We start from the raw sequence: 22,004 nt of genomic DNA on the forward strand, positions 1-22,004 counted from the left end.
TGAGGCGCCAGTACTCCCTCAGGGGTGCCTCCACAACCAGTTCCCCAAGTGACATAGTGGACAATGTGGCTTCTCCCGATGGCTTAAAAGTAATTTGGGCTTGCAACTTTACCAACAAATCTCTTCCTAATAATAGAATAGGGCATTCTCTCTTCCAGTGCCCTTCCTGTCGGCAGATGGCGCACTGATTCCTCCCCAGACGGCTTCGCCCTCCTCCCCGGGCACTTCCTCTTTTCTGAGGGGTGGGGGCGGCTGCCTGTAATGTCATCAACTTCCTTGTTTGATACTTCTCCTTTTTTCTCTGGGCCTCCTCATCTCTCTGATTGTAAGTGGTTTGAGCTATTTCCAACATCTATTCCAGCCCATGGCCGATGCACCCCTCATGCTTCTGGATTTTTTCTTTTGGCGAATATTGGACGCTGCTTGAGCTACAAAGGCAGCCTTTATAATGGGGCGTTGGCAATATCATCTGGGTTCTCCTCAAAGGTAGGGTTCTAATTTCTCCAATTGCACACATCAGCACTTGAAAAAGGCACATGTTGGACTGTATAAGTGCATGGTGGTGCTTCCCCACCCTGTCCTGGGGGGCTGGTGGGTCATACACTCTGCATAGAGGCATCATTGCAGTCCCACCCTTTTTCTGTGCCTTATGGGACTTATGGAGGGACACCCTGGTTGCTGCTAACAAATGGGAACTAACATCCACTTCTTTCACATAGGGTTGTACATACTGTTGCAATCTCAATTGTCTGATACTGTGTCCACATTTTTCCTTTCTTTGCTAACTCAATTAGTCCCTTCATAAACTCCTCATCATCCTCTTCCTCTTCGCTCTCTAATTCATCAACCTTGGAGGGTTCAGGCTGAGGGCCGGCTCCTCCCTAGTCCTGGGGCCCTGGGCCTGGGGGATTCGCTAGAGGGGCAGCTGGTGGAGCATAGGGTGGCGGCGGTTTAATGACTTTCCCCTCTTCTCCTTCCTCTCCTTCCGGCTCTGATATCACCGGAGGCTTTTCTGACTTCCCTGCCGGTCGGACTGCACATATTGTATTTTGTGGGGCGTCGCCTCGGCAGGCTTTCAGCCACGGTGGATTCTTTTCTACATTGATTTTCCAGGTAGAAATATAAGGGATCTGGTCTGGGTGGACCTTCAAGATATTTTGATATAGTGGGTTGATTAGTTGCAAATTAAATCTGCCCTCCAAGGGCCAATTAGTTCCTTGGGTGGGCCAAGCAACCTCACATCCTCTCTCTTCTCAATTTGAACCCAATCATCATGCTTCGTAGCTGCTTTCCAGTTGGTTAAAAAACATTTCAGAGGACTACGTTAGCTTGCCCCAGACCCCATTTTTTTTTTTTTTTCAGATACTCCGCTCCTAACCGGGCTTAAGATCCTTTCACACACCAACCACTACAGACTGTGACTTGGCGAACTCTCGTTGCTAAGAAATGCACAGCCCTGCAATCGCTCGGCCAAGGGGACGCTAAGCCCCGGCCCACACTTGACAATTCAGCCACTGGAGTATCTGACATGCAACATACAAAACACACCCCAATATAATTCCAACATGCAACACACAAAACACACCAAAATAATTTTCCCTCTGTTTCCCCTTTCCCCAACCTTACTGGCGGCACTCTACTGCTCACAGCCAGGGGAAGCTGATCAGTCTTCCTACCACGCCCTTTCCCTTGGGCTTACCTGTTCCGCTGCGGACCCCTCCTTCGGCCGTCCTCTTTTCTCTCCCGACTGGGTGTCTCGGCTCAGGCACAGCGTGGCGATCTCCCCCTACGAACTGGCAGGGTGCGCGCTGGAGATTGCGAGCGCTGGTCCTGGTTGCTCACCCGGTCGAGTCTGGCCCCTCGGTCCACCTTTCGTGGGGTGGGGACCCATCCCGGACGAGCCCCCAAAATGAAGCCTTAGATTAGCAGTACCCGGAGGTCCAGCGGTCCGCCAACCCCGTGGCCAGAGGGGAAAAACAATTCCAGAGACTTCTTGGTCAGAGAAAAGAGATTTATTGAGATCTGCGCAGAGGCAGCCAGTGGAGTCCTCTCCAAAGACTGGCTACGCCCAATTTCACATTTGCAAACTTTCTTATACCTTGAAAACACCCTTCCCTCCCCCAAGCTTCCCCAAAACCTCCTCCAATCAGCTGGCAAGTTTTAGCTTACTTCCTTATATGGCATATGGCTATCTAAACGCCCCTCCTTCCCTTGTTCGTGTGTTCTTCTCTTGCATTACTGCATCAGAGAGCATGTGCAGAGAGTACTGCAGTTTCTACTTAGCTGAGAGAAAAAAACAGGAAATGAGCTTCCCTGCTAGCCAGCAGAAAGAGGAAGTAGCTCCCAGCTTGCAAAGCCGCTGCTCGCTGTCTGCTAGCCGGCAGAAAGAGGAAGTGGGCCTCTTCCCAATTCAGCAAAGCAGGATAATATGCAATTTTAACAGAGCAATTTAGAAAAGAATTTATCAGAGCAGAACAATTTACTTAAATATAAAATACAGGGAATACCTTCCCTGTCCCTTCAAGCCTGGCTAAGGAGAAAAGCATTCAGGCAGAGATGCTGTAGGGAGGCAAACACTTAAGGTGGGGAAAAGATTCTGAACACTTCCCAACATATTTCTCTTGTTGTTAAAAGGCAGGCATAACACCATTTCTAATACTGTTTCATGAGGAACTAATATGGTTTGGCTCTTAGAGGAGCTTGATGGGTAAGTTAACTAAAATACATGTCCACAATTGAAAATCCACATGGATATTTCATGAAAGGGGCTATTGCTTCTTGCTCACAAATCTATTATATATTACAGTTCTCCCAATACAATGGTGTAGAAAGTGGAGTCCCTCAAGGATCAGTATTGCAACCTGTGCTTTTTAACTTGTTTATTAATGATCTAGAGTTAGGGCTGAGAAGTAAGAAGTTTGCCTATGATACCAAATTGCTTGGCATAGTTAAAACAAAAATTGATTGTGAAGAGCTAAAAGGATTTCTCAAAACTGAGTGAATGGGCAGCATTTTTAATGAAATAAGAAATAAGAAAATGGCAAAAGCAGTTCAAAGAAAGGAAATGTAATATGATGCACACAGGGGCAAAACTATATAACTTTCACATATACCCCCATGGGGTCTGGGGCTAATGGTATATGACTTGGAACAAGACCTTGGGATTGTAATGTACAGCTTGATTAAGATGTCTACCCAGTATGTGGCAGCTGTGAAAAAGGTAAATTCAATGCTAAGGATCATTCAGAAAACGACTGAAAACATTATGATAATGCTGCTATAGAAATCGATGGTGCAACTGTACATGAAATATTGTGCACGGTTCTGGTTGCCTCACCTGAAAGAAAGATATTGTAAAGCTGGAAAAGGTTCAGAAAAGGGCAGCCCAAATAATAAAGGGGATGTAGCAACTCCCCTATTAGGAAAGGCTACAAAGTTTGGTTGCTTTTTGGTTTAGAGGAGGAAAATACATGGTGAAGGTGTAAAATTATACATGGAGCAGAGAAGGTAAATACAGAATTTTTATCCCTCTCTCACAGTAGTAAAGCTCAGGGGCATTCAGTGAAGCTGCATGTTGGAAGATTCAGGACAGACAATAGAAAATACTTCTTCACATAGCATAAAATTAAGCTATGAAATTCAAGAGGCAGTGATGGCCACCAACTTGAATGGCTTTAAAAGAGGATTAGACAAGATCAGCAAAAACATCAGTGGGACACATTTCTAACTAAATAGATTTAGGATAAGGAAGCAACTCAAACTAAAAAAGGGAATGCAGCAGAATATGCTATCATTCAACCAATTAGTTTTATGAAAAACTGTGTGCCACTATGACTATACTGATTTATATTATGCCACCACTATGAAATAAAAATGGTTTTAGGAATCTGGTGTGAGAGCAGCTTCACATTTAACATGGGGAGACATCTCAGGGAGACCAAAAAACATTTTTCCAACTGTGTAAACATAAAAGGTTAAAAGGTAAATGACTCCTGGATGGATAAGTCCAGTCAATGGCGACTATAGGGTGAGGCACTCATCTCGCTTCAGGCCAAGGGAGCTGGCGTTTGTCCACATACAGCTTTCCAGGTCATGTTGTCAGCATGACTAAACTGCTTCTGGCGCAACGGAACACCATGATGGAAACCAGAGCACATGGAAACGCCATTTACCTTTCCGCCACAGTGGTACCTATTTATCTACTCGCACTGGTATGCTTTCAAACACCTAGGTTGGCAGGAGCTGGGACAGATCAATGGGAGCTCAACCTGTCACATGGATTTGAACCACTGACCTTCCAACTTGTACACCAGTACCAAAAACATATTTTGCAACACCAAGCATGTTTTACCTTACAAACTAAACATTAAAAACCTAACATACGGCATAATCCTAAGAGAATGATATGATCATTTGGCTATAACAACTGGAATATTTGGTTTTGTCAAAAATATTCAAAATATCAGACCTGGACATTCAGATTCCTTATTTCAAAGAATAATACTACACAATAACAATACACAGTAAAGCCAGAAGCTATAGTCTCAAAGGAAAAATTACTGTAACTCTATCTGCTATGTGAGACCAGGAGAAAATGCTCAAGGCTGCACAGAAAAACAAAAACCTGGAATCTGAGGATGAGGAAGTAGTCTCTCTTTTCTGGGCTTCAGTCCAGCAACAGCAAGCAGAAGATGACTACTCACTGAGCTAAAATTTGTGAATGAACCTAAGAAACATGCACTCTTAGCTTTCCAAACCTTAAGAAAAATAACATAAGACCAACTAAATTTTAACTGATGGTCCTTACTGATTTTGGAGGATTCCATAATTACTTTAAGTGTGTTGATATATTGTTTATCAATATTGAATTTGCAGTAGAAAATGGTGTATAAGTATTTATAAGTGTTATACAGTGGTGCCCCGCAAGACGAATGCCTTGCAAGACGAAAAACCCGCTAGACGAAAGGGTTTTCCGTTTTTCGATGCGCTTCGCAAGACGAATTTCCCTATGGGCTTGCTTCGGAAGACGAAAACGTCTTGCGAGTCTTGCGATTTTTTCCGCTTCCCCCCCTTTTTCTAAGCCGCTAAGCCGCTAATAGCCTTTTAGCCGCTAAGCCAGCCGCTAAGCCTTTAATAGCCGCTAAGCCGCTAAACCGCTAATAGCGCTAAGCCGCTAATAGGGTTGCTTCGCAAGACGAAAAAACCGCTAGACGAAGAGACTCGCGGAACAGATTATTTTCGTCTTGCGAGGCACCACTGTAAATGAATAATACATATAAACTTATGGTAATTTCTTTATGTAAGGTATACTACCAAACAATTCCTCAGATCAGTGAGGGAGCCTGGAATGGAATGAAAAAATGTATTTGATTAATTATATGATATTGAATAGCAATGGAGTCTTTAATGTGACATAGGTATACAGTTGCATCTTGAAAGACCAAATGCTTCTGCCCTGGAATGGTTAATTCAGCATTCCTCAGCATGTGGAACTGAAGCTGAATAAGACTGATATGTAACAAGGTGTGGAGATCACTTCTCAACCGCAGCTGGCATCACTGTGATGAACCTAGGCTGTATCTTTTAAAAGTTTAGTCAAAAGATGTTCTATTTTGGAAGGACTCAATCTTCAATTCAAGAGAGCCAAAAGCCTATTAAGCATCCTGGACATGTCTCTTCCCTGTGAGAATTGAGAATTGAGAATGTTTCCTTGGAGAAACAAAAAATAATCCAATTTTTTACTCAGATGTTCCCTTGCCATTATGTATTGGTAAGTGTAATGTACCGTATTTTTCCGTGTATAAGATTCCCCATGTATAAGACGACTCCTATTTTTTGAGCCCAAAATTAAGAAATAAATATTTTAAACATTCCATGTATAAGACGGCCGCCAATTTTAACCTTAAAAATTTTGGAGGGAAATATAGTCTTATACATGGAAAAATACAGTATCTTGAAAATTAGTTCTCTCTGGGAAGACAATTCTCATGGTGGTACTTTACTTCTCTTAAGCAGCAGCACTCAAATGGCTTATGGGGGAGCAAAATACGAACTTAGTGTTTGAAAATCCAAATACTGTATTTTTTTCTCTATTAGACTCACTTTTTCCCTCCTAAAAAGTAAGGGAAACTGTGTCTGCGTCTTATGGAGCGAATGAAGGCTGCGCAGCTATCCCAGAAGCCAGAACAGCAAGAGGGATTGCTGCTTTCACTGCACAGCAATCCCTCTTGCTGTTCTGGCTTCTGAGATTCAGAAATTTTTTTTTCTTGTTTTCTTCCTCCAAAAACTAGGTGTGTCTTGTGGTCTGGTGCGTCTTATAGAGCGAAAAATACAGTATATAAAATGTGGAATTAGTAAGGCAAGTGTTATCATTCTGACAATAAAGTCATATCTGTAAACATTATTTATTGTTCTGAGATATTCAGTATATCTTAGCACTCAAAGCTATACTAGCAAGTAGTACACTTTATAGAACTATTTTTTTCTATGCTGATTTTAAAAACAAGTTAATATTGCTCCTTTCTAATGACACTATTTCATCTAGGCAATGAAGTATGTTATCCAAGTTTTTCAAATACAGTTTGAAAAGCGCAAATATTACAGTAATACCATATATTGGATGTATATCGCTTGGAATTATTTTTAAACAAGAAAAATGAAAGCTATTTTGCAGATTTATGTCAGAAATAAAGTTGAGATTTTCACTGCTAATTCAAAACATACTACCTAGGGGATTCCATAACATAACATAACATAACAGTTCATAAAGTGTCTTTGTTTTTAAAAACTATGACCTGTTGTGTATATAGAACATATGTACCATCAGATGTGTGCACTTTAGGCAACTCTGGAATGCAAAATCTCAAAATCCAAATAAAGCAGGTGCTATAATTTTTTGGGAGGAAAAAAAGAGTGGAAGTTTAATGACATTACCAGGTTATTCTACCAGACTAGTTCCCACTCATTTCATGACTTCAATGAAGCTCTCAGTCCGCATGCTGATTTCGATTTAGTTCAAGTGCTATTTGATGTATTTCATCTGGTGTTTTATTCACTTCATACTGCACTTCATTTAACAATGTGGCTGCAGTATTCATTTGTTTCTACTTCATTATCCTCAAATTATTATATTTTGGTCTTAGTTTACATTCTTAGTACAATTTAATGTCTGTATGTGTGTTTGTGTGCATGCACACACACATTTGTACATGCATATATTAAAAGGCAATGATTTAATCCAGTTTAATCACTGCACTAGCTACAAACGTCAGGTTAAACCTTTTTTATATTAATTTCTCCCTCTGCTTAACTAATGCATCTGTTACAGCTTGGGAATGTTTTTCTCCATTGAACTGCTCTTACTAACTTTAAAATACCAGTAACCAATATGAATTAATCATTCATATACATATATTATTGATTTATAAAAACAGATTTCGATGTGACTTTTCATGTGCATACCAAAGCAGTGTACAACATGACTAAAACACTATTATATTAAAACAATCAAAATAGAAGTAAGAAATCACTTAGCACAGTAAAGATTGGCAAAACAAGCCAGCAATCTATAAACACCTGGGCAAACAAAGATGTTACATGCACACACAGATCCATGTATGTGCAGTGATCTGAAATCCACTGGAAAGTAGTTTTTGTATTCATACACATCACAAGAAAGATAAATACTATTTTCAGCTTTGACATAATTTCAAAAACTTGAATGCATGAAGCATTTCCTTTACTAAGAAAAGTAGCTGAATGGAAAGCAATCACTTTGAATTAATTAATTGTTTCCAATGAAACAGATGAGCAAGAAAATAAAACAGGTAGTATTTGTTCAAGTGTAAACTGCTACTATTTGTTCAAGTTCAAATGTGGTTATTGGTCATTATACAGAAATAGTCCATTGAATATCTGATATTGTAACAGAACTTACAGCAGAATTTGTCCACAGACCTGAATGGACAAAGGTTTTGCTCAATAAAACAAGAAAAACTATCCAATGAAGCAAAATATGACAAGACTCATACAAAATATGAAGAAAATGAGGCTGCGGCCAATGAGTACACTGCAAGATTTTTGTGACAGTTATGAAAATATGGCAAAGTACTACTAATATCTGGATTAAAATATCATTCACAGATGCCGTGAGTAAGGATCACACACATCTCTCTAGATTACTTAAGATATTGCTGCAGCTGGCATCAGCCCTCAGGGCTAAGGGATACTTTGTTGAATGAGAAGAGACATCTTCAACACATTTTTCTTGGTGTCAACCTATAAGTTATGGTATTCATTTCAGAACAAATGCAAACAAGTCTATAGCAATATCCATGCATTAGTAGCAAACATTTTGGTCTAAAATTCTAACAAGAAAAAGAACACTTTTGGTAATGGCAGTCTAAGTAGTATGGTCAGAGACAGCAATATTTAAAACATATTAATGCAGAAAATTAATAAACAGAAAATTGTATATGTATATATGTCCATGTATCTGTATCTAGAGAAAGGGAGAGGTGTATAATATAATGCAGTACAGTACAGTAAAGATAAAAATGTACCCATGATGCACCCACACATAGAGTGCTTGTGAATATAAAGCATTTAATACTCACCAGTAGTTAGGAAGCTTAAGCATTTTGCCATAAACAGCAGTACTGAATGGAGAAACAACTGAAACTGGTGAGTTGTAAGATCCATTAATATCCAGTGATGACAGCCCTGCCTGAAAACCAAATATCTGAAACAAACCAAAACATCAAGCTGTACAGTAACAAAAAATATCAGTACAAACTATTTCACTTTAATATAAACCAATGTCAATTTTGAGCGAATTGTATTTATCCCCAAGAAAAATGTAAGATAGAAAATCATGTTTCTATAAAAACACACACAATTTATATCACAGGAGGAGTATGTCCTACTGACTTAAAACAAGTGCCTAAACATTAACAAATCTAAACCACAATGAGTATTATAAGTACATGATATTATCATGATGTCAGTATAACAGTGCAATCCTAACAACCCACTTTGATGGCTTGTGGGGGGCAGCAGTATAAGCCTCTGCTGGTAGAAAGGAGTGCCATGGCAGTTTTCCACCATAGTGGAGGCACCAGGTTTGTCCTAGCAGACAGAGGGCTACTGCCAATACAGTGGTACCTCGGGTTACAAACACCTCGGCTTACAAACACTTCGGGTTACAGACTCCGCCAACCCAGAAGTAGTACCTCGAGTTAAGAATGGTTTCAGGTTAAGAACAGACCTCCGGAATGAATTAAGTTCAGAAGCAGAGGTACCACTGTAGTAGCTGCAAAACAGAGGGCTTCTGTCTGGGATGATTATGATCATCATCATCATAATCATCATTAAAAATTTCTATACCACCCTTCATCAGAAGATCACAAGGCAGTTTGCAATATAAAAACACAAAAATACATACCATAGTAACAAAACAAAAATAACCCCCTCCCCCACATAGATTGCTTAATTAGCCAAAGGGAGAAGAGGAAAGTTTTTGCATGGTGCCTAAAGTTATATAATGAAGGCACCAGGTAAGTCTCCCTGGGGAGAGCATTCCACAAATGGAGCCACTGCGGAAAAGGCTTTTTAGTGTGGCTTCCCTCCAGACCTCTCATGGAGGGTCACACAAAGAAGGGCCTCCCAAGGTCAGGTCTCGGATGCCAGAGCCTTTGAATTTACTGTATCCAAAGCCCTGCTGTTAACCCGAGAGGCCTGATCCTTGAGTCCTCAGTTGCACAAGCTGGGAAATGGTACAGTGAACAGTGAATAGAAAACAGTGAACAGTGAACAGAAAACCAGAACCACCCGTCCATCAGGACTCGGAATGTGGTGGATGATCTGCCACTCCTTCCCACTCTGCTGCTTCCCTGCCAGAATTAGGATCGCTCTGTAATAATGTTTCTGAGAAGTCTTAGCAATTTTCAATGAACTAAAAAAAAGTAATGAAAATGTTTTACCTTAAGATAGCAGTGTGAGTAACAATAGTGAAGTAAGTTATCAGATGGCTGGCTAAGGCTGCTGACGGTCTGCACAAGCTGTTCAGCATACATTGGCATGGAGTGTTCCAGGGCCATTTTGTCCACCAGTATTTGGATACAAGGCAGAGGACGCAAAGGCTGAATATTTGTAGTATTTAAGAGGCTGCTTGAACTCTTCAGGGAATATAGTAGAGGAAAAATACAAGCCAAATTAATGTAACACCCCATAAATTTAAAAATACAGCCCAACATTTCCAAATCTAACTTTTAAAAAAGTTTCATTCAAGATGTTTGCACAGTCTATTTTTTTTAATCAGTCTATCATGTATGCAAATATATGCACACTAAATTAACCTATATGAAATAAGCATATGTAACTGACTGGGTGCATATGTTTTAATTTCAAATATAGTTCATGATAGACTACATTATAGTACCTTTTGTCCCATGATAACAGGCAACAAGTGGCCCAGCAAGTTGAATTCAGCCATAGGTATTGTCACAGTGCATTTCAGAATTGTGAAGTTTGTGATCCGAGTTGGAATATATTCTTCCAAAGCTGCTACTTCTTCCGGGCTTGGCATAGCTTTAGTTCCATCTACAGAATCTGTAATAAATTATAATTACTCAAATTCAACGTAATTATCAATGGGACTGTACATAGTCTTCCATAATTACTACTATAACTATTATTTTCTTTTGATCACTCTGTGCTCCTCTAAATATCAAAAGGGCAAAGAGATTTCCATTGTTGCATTTCCCACAAGTAATATCAAACTGGCTCTCTTTACATATTTGCCTTTAAATTGTCACCACAGTTCATTTTAGCTGCCTTCAAGTCACCTGTATGAGGGAAGAACTGTGCGGCAGGAGCTCTCCTGTCCTTCTGGCCTGGACATTGTCACCTGCTCTGTTCCTAAATCTGATCTGGAAGAAGAATGGGCAGGACAGACAGAATTGCCACTGGCATTGGTGAGGAGTTGCTGCTCTTCTAGACAGCCAGACTCCACATGGACAGAACTCCATAACTGTGTTATAAGAACTATAACTTGAAGAACTTCTGCTTGAGCTTGCTTTTCCCTTCTACCACCATTTTCCCTCATGTGCCACATCCTTTTAGACTGTGAGCCTGAGGGTGGGGACTGTCATAGTTCTGGGTTAGATAAAGATAGGTAGCCGTGTTGGTCTGCCTTATTCGAAACAAAATTCCTTCCAGTAGCACCTTAGAGATCAACTAAGTTTGTTACTGGTATGAGCTTTTGTGTGCATGCACACTTCTTCAGATGTTCTGAGTTGTTGTTGTTGTTGTTTGCTTTTTGGTTATCCCCTGTGTGACAGTTCTTAGATTGACAGCAAGCTCTTGGGGAACGGACCTCTCATTCGTTGTAAAGTGTGATAGCACTAGCTAAATAAGTAAAGAAGATATTCCTGTGTTAGAGATTGCTTGTTCTCCAGTTTCCTAAAAAAGTACAATTGGTACTCATCTGAAGTGCGGATCTCAAATGGCATCATGGGGGTCACCCGATTGGGCTCTGACTCCACTGTGATCATGAGGCAAGAACAAAGATTCTTTGAGAAAGTTTTGCAGACCTGCCAAGCTCAAACAGCCCATGGAGACAGCATAATTAAGGAAATAACAGGAATCCACTTTCCCCAAATATAGTAACAACCAATGGAACTAGGAGAACTAACAGAACTAACAGAGGGGTGGGGTGGGTTGAAAAGGAAAACTTTTTACGTAAAGTATTTTTCAGTAGGGATAGCAAACAAGGGAGGTAGAGAAGGCAAACAGGAAACAGATAAAGAAAAGATTCAAGAAACTAGCCTGAGTAGGAGTGGGGGAAATGGGAGCTAAAGGTGACATGACTGCTTCAATCAGGCAGGAGCAAAAATCTGATTGGGAGCCACCCACTTTCCCAAGAAGTCTTTGCTCTTGATCAGAGTGGAGTCAGAGCCCAATCTGGTGACCCCATGCCAAGTTTCCCTCTCAAAAAGTGCTGCAAATGGCTACTTTAATCGAACACTGCATTGGTCAGATCAGCAGTGCCACAAACAGATTCTGTTTGGGCTCTTACCACAGACAACAATGAAAAAATTCAAATAAACCACTACCAATCTTTCCTTTTTTTCACACACACATTATTTGCAGTTAACATTTTTCCACTGAAGCTTTCCTACTTTATTTGTAAAAAAGAATAAAGAATATAGAATTAAATCACGACATACCTTGCTTAGACTTGCTATATGGTTCATATTCATGTTCCAGAGCACAAACAATCATTTTCATGATCCTGTGCACTGCACTGCTATCAAGCCGAAGACTGAGAGGGCCCACAATAAGGGTTTTTGTAGACATCTCCTGAACATGGCCAAAGTCTTCACTCTTTACTGAAGTCACATCTGGCTGGTTTCCAGACACTAAAACTACAATATATATATATTTACAGATAGTTAATACGTGCATTAGGACCAGCGTTTGAAACTCCCATTGTTCTAGGCGTGTTTTGCTACATGGAATTTCATTAACACAAGCAGTTTCTGAGGTCTGGCCTCAGTACTGCGCCTAAGATTTCAGATAAAAACTGCAGTGGAAGGAAAGGAGGACCTTCTTCTGCTTCCCCACCTAGACACTCTCTAAGAATATTAGGGGGTGGGCAGGGGAAGCATGGCTTTGCTTTTTGCAGACTTCAGATGAGAACTAGACCATGTGAAAAATGAATATAAGATTTTAGCAGCAGTTCATTCATTTTCAGCTTTGTATTATTGTTATTTTTAAAAAGTGTGCCTAGACATTCTGTTGTTGCACCCATGATATAGGTTTAAGCTCCTAGCTTTCATATCTCAGTTTCTAACACTGATTGGGACAATGGTAGAGACATTAAAAACTACCTATGAAAAACAATTTCTTGCAATTATCAGTGGTTAGCTATAAACACTCACACAATAGCCTTAACTGCACTTTGTTTCTTCAGGATAAACTAATACAAGCAAGATCACCAATGCATTTTCACAGGGAGGCCCACTTTTCCTTCTTCATGTCCATTACAGAAGGAAAGATGAAGTAGGAGGTGAATAGCAATATTGAGCTGAAAAACTGGAGGCTTAAAGCTCAAATCACATGGTCTCAACAACTGTACTACACTATATACTCAAAATTGGAGACAGGGTTTTAAACCACCCATATCCATAGTGCACATGCTTTTTTGCCAACTGCAACTCAGCTGTGTTTTTAAATAACCACTTAATGGGATGAGAAAGCTGCTTTGATTTCAAGTTCATTAGAACTTTGGCCACAGTAAAGATTAACCACAATTTACAACATGTTTAAGTCAGGGTTGGGAAACCTCAGGCTTGGGAGTCAAATGTGGATCCTCCAGGCCTCTCCCTCTAACTCTTGAGGCTGTCTCCAGGCTCTCCTCAGTACCCTCCTTAGTGCTTCTGCCTGGCCGGAATGTGCTCTCAAGCTGTGAAAATGCCTCTTGTTTGCTTCGTTGGAAGACAAAGAAATGGGGGGGGGGCGCAGAAATCTCTAACTTCTGCATGGATGGAATGTATCCTACAGTACAAAGTTAGAAGACACATCTCTTGCTCTGCCCCTGGAAGGACTTGCTCTGCACACCAGTGGCATGCAACCCCTGGAAGAAATGCAGCCCCTGGGCTAGGAAAAGTTTCCCACCACTGTATGTTCCCACCCTATTTATGTTACTCAGATATAGGGCAATGCTGTACTTGATTGAAAGCAGGGCCATGCCTTTAGTACTGCCCCAAACATATCAAGTCTCCTCCTTCAGCTTCACGTTGAACACAGTTGTCTACAAAGAAGACCCAACATGCAAACCCCTGTTCATGTGCAGGGACTCCACAGAACTAGAACACCCATAAGCATGAGTGCTCTGATCACGCAGAGCCTTGCACACTGAGGTGGACTAAGAGCATAGTTCAGATAGGGCTCTAAATTGTGGTTAACCTAAAACAGAAATGGGAGCTTCCAGTCTCCTCCTCATAGAGGAAAGTGGAAAGCAAGTAAGGAAGCCCAAGGCTTGTTCATGTCCTTCACTTTGAAGGACCTTGACTTTGGAGAGATTATTAGACTCCCGCCCTTTATATAAAGCAGATCATACTGATCTGCCCTAATATCTATTATTTACTGCTGCTTACACATGCATAGGATGCCACTGTAAATAATATTGTAACCCGTGCTTTTTTTTCAGGGGGTACTCAATGGTATGCAGTACTCGCACCTCTTTTTTGTTGTTAAAAAGTGTGGCACTCACTGTAACAACTTCACGGTGAGTACCGACATCTATTTTTCTAGAAAAAAAGCACTGATTGTAACTATAATATAAACACACAGAAGGGAAACTTTCGTCTTTCTCTAATGTAATCTCCCCAAATGAACCAACCCAAACTCTGCGATCATCACCTGAGGCCTTTCTTTGTGTTCCTCCTCCACAAAAGGTCTGAAGGGTGACAACACAAGAATGGGTCTTCTCTGTGGTGGCTCCCCATTTATGGAATGCTCTCCCAGAGAGTTACTGGTTTGTTTTTGTTTGTTTTTGTTAGGTATTTTTTGTTCTCATTCTGCATTTTAATGTTGTAAACTGCCCTATCATCTTAAATGGACAGTATACAAATTTAATTGATTATCACCATAATCATCACAGTTTATTCCTTTGCAGACTGGATTATTTCCTTTAAGCCAGCATAAAGCTTGCAAAGCTGCCTTAAAATACATTTGCTGAACAGTAAGGTGTAGCACAGGGGTTAAGGGAATCAGCAAGGATCTTCTTCTGCCCACCTCCAGATTTGCCTTCACAACAACCCTGCTGAACAGCAATTTGAACCCAGATTTTCTCAAGCTAAATCGTTGTACGATAACAAAGCACACGGGCAAAGCAGTCATATCAAATCGCACATTGCTGTATTTCTTAGGGCAAAGTCAGAAAAAGGGTATATAAGCAAACAAGCATGCTAGAATTCAAAATTTTCAGCAAGTCTATCCAGATTTTAAATTAGGTCAAAAAGGTAAATCTAAGGACAGTCGGTCAAGGACTGTCAGGTGCCTCTGAAGAAGCCTTTGTTTCTGTTATTCAAAAAGTAAGCAAACAAAGCAATGAAGTACCTTTGCCACTGGTGCTTTCCATTGTGTACAGATAATCCATGTAGAAAGCCCCAAACCTCTGCATTCCAGCTATCTCTGTGTACATCTCCTACCAACAAAGCAAAGTACATACAACTAATGTTCTCTTAAGAAAGAATCTTGAGATTACAACCCAATGGTATCAGGGCTATAGTCAAGTACTAGAGATATATACTTGTTTGGGTTTGTGCATGAATACATGGTAAACCTTATCAAAACAAAGGACAGAGGTTAGCCAAAGAATTCATCCTTCAGATAGCTAATGCAACATCTAGACTAGACCACACAAAAGGACATCTATAACTCTTCTGGATGTTTTGTCCACTTTTCCAAAGCAGCTAGTTAATTAGTATCTTTAGCGGAGTCAATTATTTCAGCTTGGCCTCTCACTCACTAGTAAACCAGCTGACTAGGGCAAACTTCATATCTAACATTTGCAACTTCCGAAACATTTTAGGACATCTAGCTAGAAAACAATCAGATTTATTTGGACTCAGTGGGTATTTGTTTGCTCTTGTCTTCCTAGGAAGCAGTGAGTTGTAAGTAACATTCTAATCACGTCATTAGACATGAAGGTTGACATTTAAGTAAATGGAATCTATTATTACTACCAATAAAAGGAGAATTTGCAGCTTTAACAAAATGAGTTTATTGGGCAGTAATGAGATACATGGAATTCTCAGTGTTCTCCTGCTCTATGAAGGATGAGGAAACTAAAAAGAAGTATATAACATAAACACACAGTTATAAAAAAAAAGAAAGAGTGATGCCCCGCAAGTATGTGTATTGGGACCAGTGCTTTTTAACTTGCTCAGAAATGATTTGGTTTTAAGAATGAGCAGTGAATTGAGGCCAGATTAATGAATAATACCAATTTATCCCAACCAGACTATAAAGAGCTCTGAAAGAATCTATACGAACTAGGTGAATGGGCAGCAAAATGGGAATTGCAGCTCAATATGAAAAAGTGTAAAACGATGAACAAGGCAGCAAAAAAATCCCAACTTTGCAAATAGGTGATGTCTAACCAGCAAACAATTTGAGCTGTGTGGCAGGCAGCTCAGTCAAAACATCAACCTGTGAAAAGGGTACATTTTGTGTTAGATGTCATTAAGAAGGGGTTAAAAATAAAAGTGCCCATATCATAATGCCCTTGTAGAAATCTATGGTGCAGCCACATTTAGAAAATTGTGTGTGGTTTTGACTGCCCCAACTCAAAAAAGGTATCGTAGAGCTATAAAAGGCACAGAAAAGGCAACCAGAATACACTGTAGCTGAACACTTTTATTACAAAAAAGGCACAGAAAAGGCAACCAGAATACTCTGTAGCTGAACACTTTTATTACAAGAAAAGGCTAAACCAGATTGAGCTTTTTTGTTTCAGGAGAAAGCAATTAAAGGGACAGCATAATGTTGTGATGTATGGTGTGGGAAAAGTTTAGTGTTTCTCCCTTTCATAGTACTATAACTCAGGATCATCCAATGAAATTGATAATAGATTCAAGTCAGAAAAAATAATGTATTTATTCACATCATTCATTTATGGAATTCACTTCCATTAGATGTGGTAATGGTCACAAGCTTAGAGGGCTTGAAAAAGGGATTAGACAAATTCACAGAGGATAAATCTATCATTGGCTATATAGAACTTTCATGTTCAAAGGAAGTATGCTACTGAATTTTAGTTGCTGGGGACCTACAGCAAAAGAAGGCTGTGGTTTACAAGCTTTTGCCCTGCTTGTGCTGTTGTGGTTTACCACTGCATGAAGCTAGACTAAATGGACCTTTAGTCCAATTCACAAGGGCACATCTCATTCAAAAACAAAAACAGAGAAACCAAATAATCCAGTTCAATGTCCAGACACACTAAGGATTAAAGAGTTGATCTCTTTTTAATGTATTAATTTCAGCATTTTAGACTTGAGTATAGATTCACAGTTTCCTATCAACTGCAGCTCTCTAAAGTACTTGCAAGCGGCAACTAGGAATGGATCTGAGCCATACTACTGAATATTTTAAAAGAAGAGGTATCTAATTTTACCTCTGCTACCTCTTTATATTTGAGTGAAAACTTGGAGGCTGTTTTACTCAGAGTCCATTGAAATTTATGGACCTTAGTCAATATTAATACATTTCAATGGGTTTACTCGGAGTAAAACATAGCTGAATACGACCCTGAGCAATTTGTACTCTGATACACATGCCCGAGTACAAAAACTTATAGCGGGAATAAGCCTTAAGGCTATGTTCATTTTTATCAGGTGCCTGCCCTACTTACAAGAAGCTCAAGGCAGCTTTCTCAGTTCTCTCATTTTTACTCACAACAACTTTTTAAAGGTAGCTTATGCTGAAAGAGATAAACTCTTCAATAATTAGCCAGTGAGCTTCATAGCTGAAGGAGATTTGAACCATGGTCTCTCTTCTCCAGACTGAACACTCTGTGCCTTTGCCCACTACTAAAGACTGATTCTTATCTATTTACTCTTCAAATTTCTATCCCAGCGGAAGCCCTAAAAGTGGTTCATTCATAGAATCATAGAATTTTAGAGTTGGAAGGGACCACGAGGGCCATCTAGTCCAACCCCCCGTAATGCAGGAATCTTTTGCCCAACGTGGGGCTCAAAACCCATGACCCTAAGATTAAGGGTCTCATGCTCTACAAACTGAGCTATCCCAGCTATCGAATAATCATTTTCCAACTTAGCTCAATAAGGCTTAATCTAAGAAGACTAAGGTCTAAATTAGTTATGGCCTCTAGGCATTCAAGTAAAATGTGCAAGAAAAGTAAATTCAAGCAGCTCATTATGACATAACTCATCCACTCATTAAGTGACAAAATAGTAGAAATAAGGTGTTAACACTGACTCCATAATCAGAGTTCCTGAACATAGATGTGGGCAAAATAAGCAACAGGATATGAACACTGAGCACAAATCCAAAATTTAAAAAGAAAACTTATTTAAGACCTTATGAGCGGCTGCATCCAAAATGAATTCTGCATGGACACCATTGTTCTCAGGGCTTCTGTAATCAAATAGTGAATTGGTGAGGTATGTCATCCCTTTTGTGCTCAGATTTTCACCACAGTTGAAAAAGTAGGCCTCCTTTTATAAAAGGGGAAAAATATATATCAGTGGGAATAGAAAGAGAGTAACAAAACATAACAAACAAAAGAACATGTTATTTGATTTCTTCTTTATAAACATGGTACTTGAAGAAACCATTCCCCCATCACCACCATGGTATTGTTTGCACAATGATAAGCCAAACCGCAGCTAAGCGTGAACAAGCAAGTTTGCTGGTAGACAGCTGGAAATTGCAGCTTCTTCACTCCCTACCACACCGCCCCGCATTTGCTGTTGTCACACTACCAAGGGCTAAGCCATGATTTGGCTTAGTATTACATGTGAGCCGAAGCTCAGGGTTTGTCTAATTCGGCTAACACGGCTACCTGTCTTTTTTGTGTGAGCCAGTCATGTGGCTTTTGGGGTTCTTCTGAAAAATTCTAAAAATATTTTATGCCCTCTTTTAACAAAGCACGTCTGCAAGCTACCAAAGCGTAACTTGTACTTACCGCATCACTTCTATTCATATTCTCCTCAAAATCTTTAATTCCCATAATTCCTTTGAGACAAAGAGCTTGGCAACCAACAAAGCCTATTTGGCAATCAAAGAAAGGTTCTCCACTCATGAGGACCTGGGGAAAAAATGTTAACATGCTGAGTGTGTATAAAGAAACTGGAAGAGAGTTAAGCTTCTAGCCAAGAACCAACACATTGTTGGGTTCACCTATCTAACTTTCATGTTGTTGTCTTTATTTTTATTTTTTTAATTTTTTTATAGCATTTGCACTCCACTCCAAGAGAGGCTTTACATAAAATCAAAACAAGACATTTCCTACCCACAGGCTTACAATCTAAACGAAAAGAAAACAAACGGGACAAGGGACAAGGACAGAAGAGAAAAATGAGAATCAAGGCTATTCCAAGCCTATCCTTTGGAATTCTCTCCCCTTGAATATTAGACAGGCACTGTCTAAGTTGTCTCTCCGGCCCCTACTGAAGATTCTCATCTATCAACAAAGCTTCTAAGTTGAGATTTTCCCAGTCTGGAATTGTTTTTTAAGATTTTTAAAATACGTTTTTATCATCTTATGCCTTGTTTGCCACCCTAGGCACCTCTGGAACGAAAGGCAGGGTCTGAATCTAATACATAAATAAATGCACACCTATCTATCCGAAATTAATATTTATGTGGATGAATGTATAAGCAGGAATATTGTGGTCAGTTTTTGCACTTAATTAAGAAACAAATGAAGTAAAAGAACAATAATAATGTACACTAGATTTGAGAGCTTATTATTTACTGCCTAGAGTACTACAGCTAAAGTCCAAGAATGGCTCCATTTCAGTTATGTTTTTATTATAGCCATCCAATAATGAGTGAATATAAAATCAATACTGCAACTGCCAGTACAAAGTAATGATTCTGATGAAATAAATACTGATGCCAAGAAATCTACTATAAATATACAGAAGTAATGGAAAATTACCTCTACTGTAGTTCCTTCTTGCTCCCAGCATATTACTTCTTTGGATTTTACTTTCTGTGGGCTGTAATAGCTACTTTCAGCTTGCATTTCTGTGAGCTGTGTAACAATATGCGAAACACTTACCATTAGTCAACATTAGTATTAGCTGCATATAAGTTATTATTACTGTGTAGAAAAGATGATGACAAATTAAATTTTACTATTGGTGATTATGATTGGGCAGGAAACAGGTGCACTAAAACAGCTGCAATATATTATCCACACTAGAAAATAACAACTTTAATCTATGTACTGGCGCAATTTAAAAAAAACAACACCACTGAAACATTTTTAGTTTCTCGGTTACATAAACAATGAATAAAAAGGTAATCTAACAGATACGCAGGTGCAACTCAGTTTATGAACTTGACAGAATAAACTTGACAGTTTATTATAATAGCATAGGAAGTAATTCACAAGATGGATGTACTTAAGCAACCCTTGCAAACCTCAATCATAAGTAAATATACTACCTTTTTGTCTATGCTCTGATCACCATGAATAAAGCAGCAAAAAGAGATCAATAGTGCACTTTTGACTATTCAACATCATTCATTAAACAAGGGCAAAATAATGAAACATTTAAATGTTTAGCCCTAACAGCTCCTAATTCTGGCATCTTTAACTGCTGAAATAATTCCTTCTAATTTTCTTATAACATAAAATTCCTAGAAGCTCTCATTACTTAGCTATTTCCAACTGGGTGTACACATGGTTGCTGTTTTGAAGCTAAGTTCTATAAAGCAAATGCTCAAGGAAAACAGGATTTAAAAACCCGCCCTTCAGCTGTCTGCAATCATTGTAGAGGAAAAGCAATTAATTGATTAAAAGAACTCAAACATTGCAAGAACAATTTTCGACATTATTAGGAAAATGCAACATTTAATTTGGCATGGGGTTTTTTTTAAGCTGGAGTGGTATCAGCTATTCAGAATGCTAATGCAGAAACCTGAGCTTGTTTTTGACCAAAATATGAACCACAAATTAATTCCATACATTCTTAGCATTCAAGCAGAACAATGAATTCTAATGTTTTCCTTCTAAGTGCCAGCATAATTCTCTTATGCATACCATTTTATAGTGTAAAAGATATAACATTCAAGATGTTAGGATGTGGTAAAATTATTGTAATGTATAATGCTAAATGCACAAGAATAAAAACAAAGTCTCCTTTAATGGGTTTTACCTACTTCAGCAAAGGACGCTGTATACACTAGCAGTTTATTATGAGATTTAGTGGGAATAATATCCGAACTAGAGTTGAGGCCACTGGGTTCCATGTTAGATTATAAATAAAACATCTTTTTAAAGTGCTGAAGTCCCTTTTCCTCTTGAACTGGGCAGGCTCATCCTACAAGTCTGCTGTAAGAAGTGACTGACAGGATCAGGCAACTACTGTACAAAATAACAAAGGTATGAACAAATCCATGGATAGTGAAGAACGTGAGTGCTCTGGGAGAAAATATACTAGCTCCTTTCTTCATAGCCCCAGAGTAGAACATTTTTTTTCTTTCTTTGGCGATCACTCGTAGTCGAGTAAGATTGTCTTCAATAAACACGGTTTTAACAATGAGTCCGTAATATAATAATAATAATAATAATAATAATAAATTTTATTTATATCCCGCCCTCCCCAGCCGAAGCCGGGCTCAGGGCGGCTAACAACAATCAAATAATCAAACAATCAAATAAACCAACATTCTAAAAATATTTCATTATAAAAATTAATTAAAATCAAGTTGATGGCAACCATTAAGCAAAACTCTGTGCAGGTTGCCAGAGGAGGGAGTCAGGCTGCGCCCTGACCAAAGGCCTGGTGGAACAACTCTGTCTTGCAGGCCCTGCGGAAAGATGTCAGGTCCCGCAGGGCCCTAGTCTCTTGTGACAGAGCGTTCCACCAGATTGGAGCCGCAGCCGAGAAGGCCCTGGCTCTAGTTGAGGCCAGCCTAACCTCTCTGAGGCCTGGGACCTTCAGGATGTTTTTATTTGCAGACCGTAGGTTTCTTTGTGGGGCATACCAGGAGAGGCGGTCCCGTAGGTACGAGGGTCCTAAGTGACTGTGGAGTGACTGTGGAGGCCAATTCTGGGTCCACACATCCTTCCACAGTGGGGACATAGGGTTCCGGGTGGGAGTTGATCACGGTGTGAATTTGCCAAGCGTGCCTTCCTCTTAGCACATTTCTCCCTTGCGTCTTGAGTTCAAGTGTCTTCAAAGTGCATGACACCTTTGGTAAAGGCTGTTCTCCAATTGGAGCGCTCATAGGCAAGTGTT

General features: G+C 39.6%; 1 protein-coding gene across 8 annotated transcripts in view; it reads right to left on the reverse strand.

Moving 5' to 3' along the window:
- VPS13B (vacuolar protein sorting 13 homolog B) overlaps positions 1–22,004 on the reverse strand; it is a 370,069-nt gene that overhangs the window by 306,302 nt on the left and 41,763 nt on the right. For 7 of the 8 annotated variants that reach the window (XR_008331404.1, XM_053395521.1, XM_053395520.1 and 4 more), the window contains exons 9-16: positions 19,694–19,789; positions 18,716–18,838; positions 18,108–18,245; positions 15,124–15,211; positions 12,228–12,425; positions 10,439–10,608; positions 9,981–10,175; positions 8,616–8,740 (exon numbers count right to left, since the gene is read on the reverse strand). Coding sequence is in view for 7 of the 8 variants with exons in the window: in XM_053395521.1 (XP_053251496.1) it covers positions 8,616–8,740; positions 9,981–10,175; positions 10,439–10,608; positions 12,228–12,425; positions 15,124–15,211; positions 18,108–18,245; positions 18,716–18,838; positions 19,694–19,789 (1,133 nt within the window). In the remaining variant the exon portion in view is untranslated. Of the gene's footprint in view, positions 1–7,451; positions 8,278–8,615; positions 8,741–9,980; positions 10,176–10,438; positions 10,609–12,227; positions 12,426–15,123; positions 15,212–18,107; positions 18,246–18,715; positions 18,839–19,693; positions 19,790–22,004 lie in introns of those variants that run through there. The other variant, XM_053395525.1, reaches the window with a different exon arrangement.

Source organism: Podarcis raffonei, chromosome 7, assembly GCF_027172205.1.
Source record: "Podarcis raffonei isolate rPodRaf1 chromosome 7, rPodRaf1.pri, whole genome shotgun sequence".
Lineage (NCBI taxonomy): Eukaryota > Metazoa > Chordata > Lepidosauria > Squamata > Lacertidae > Podarcis > Podarcis raffonei.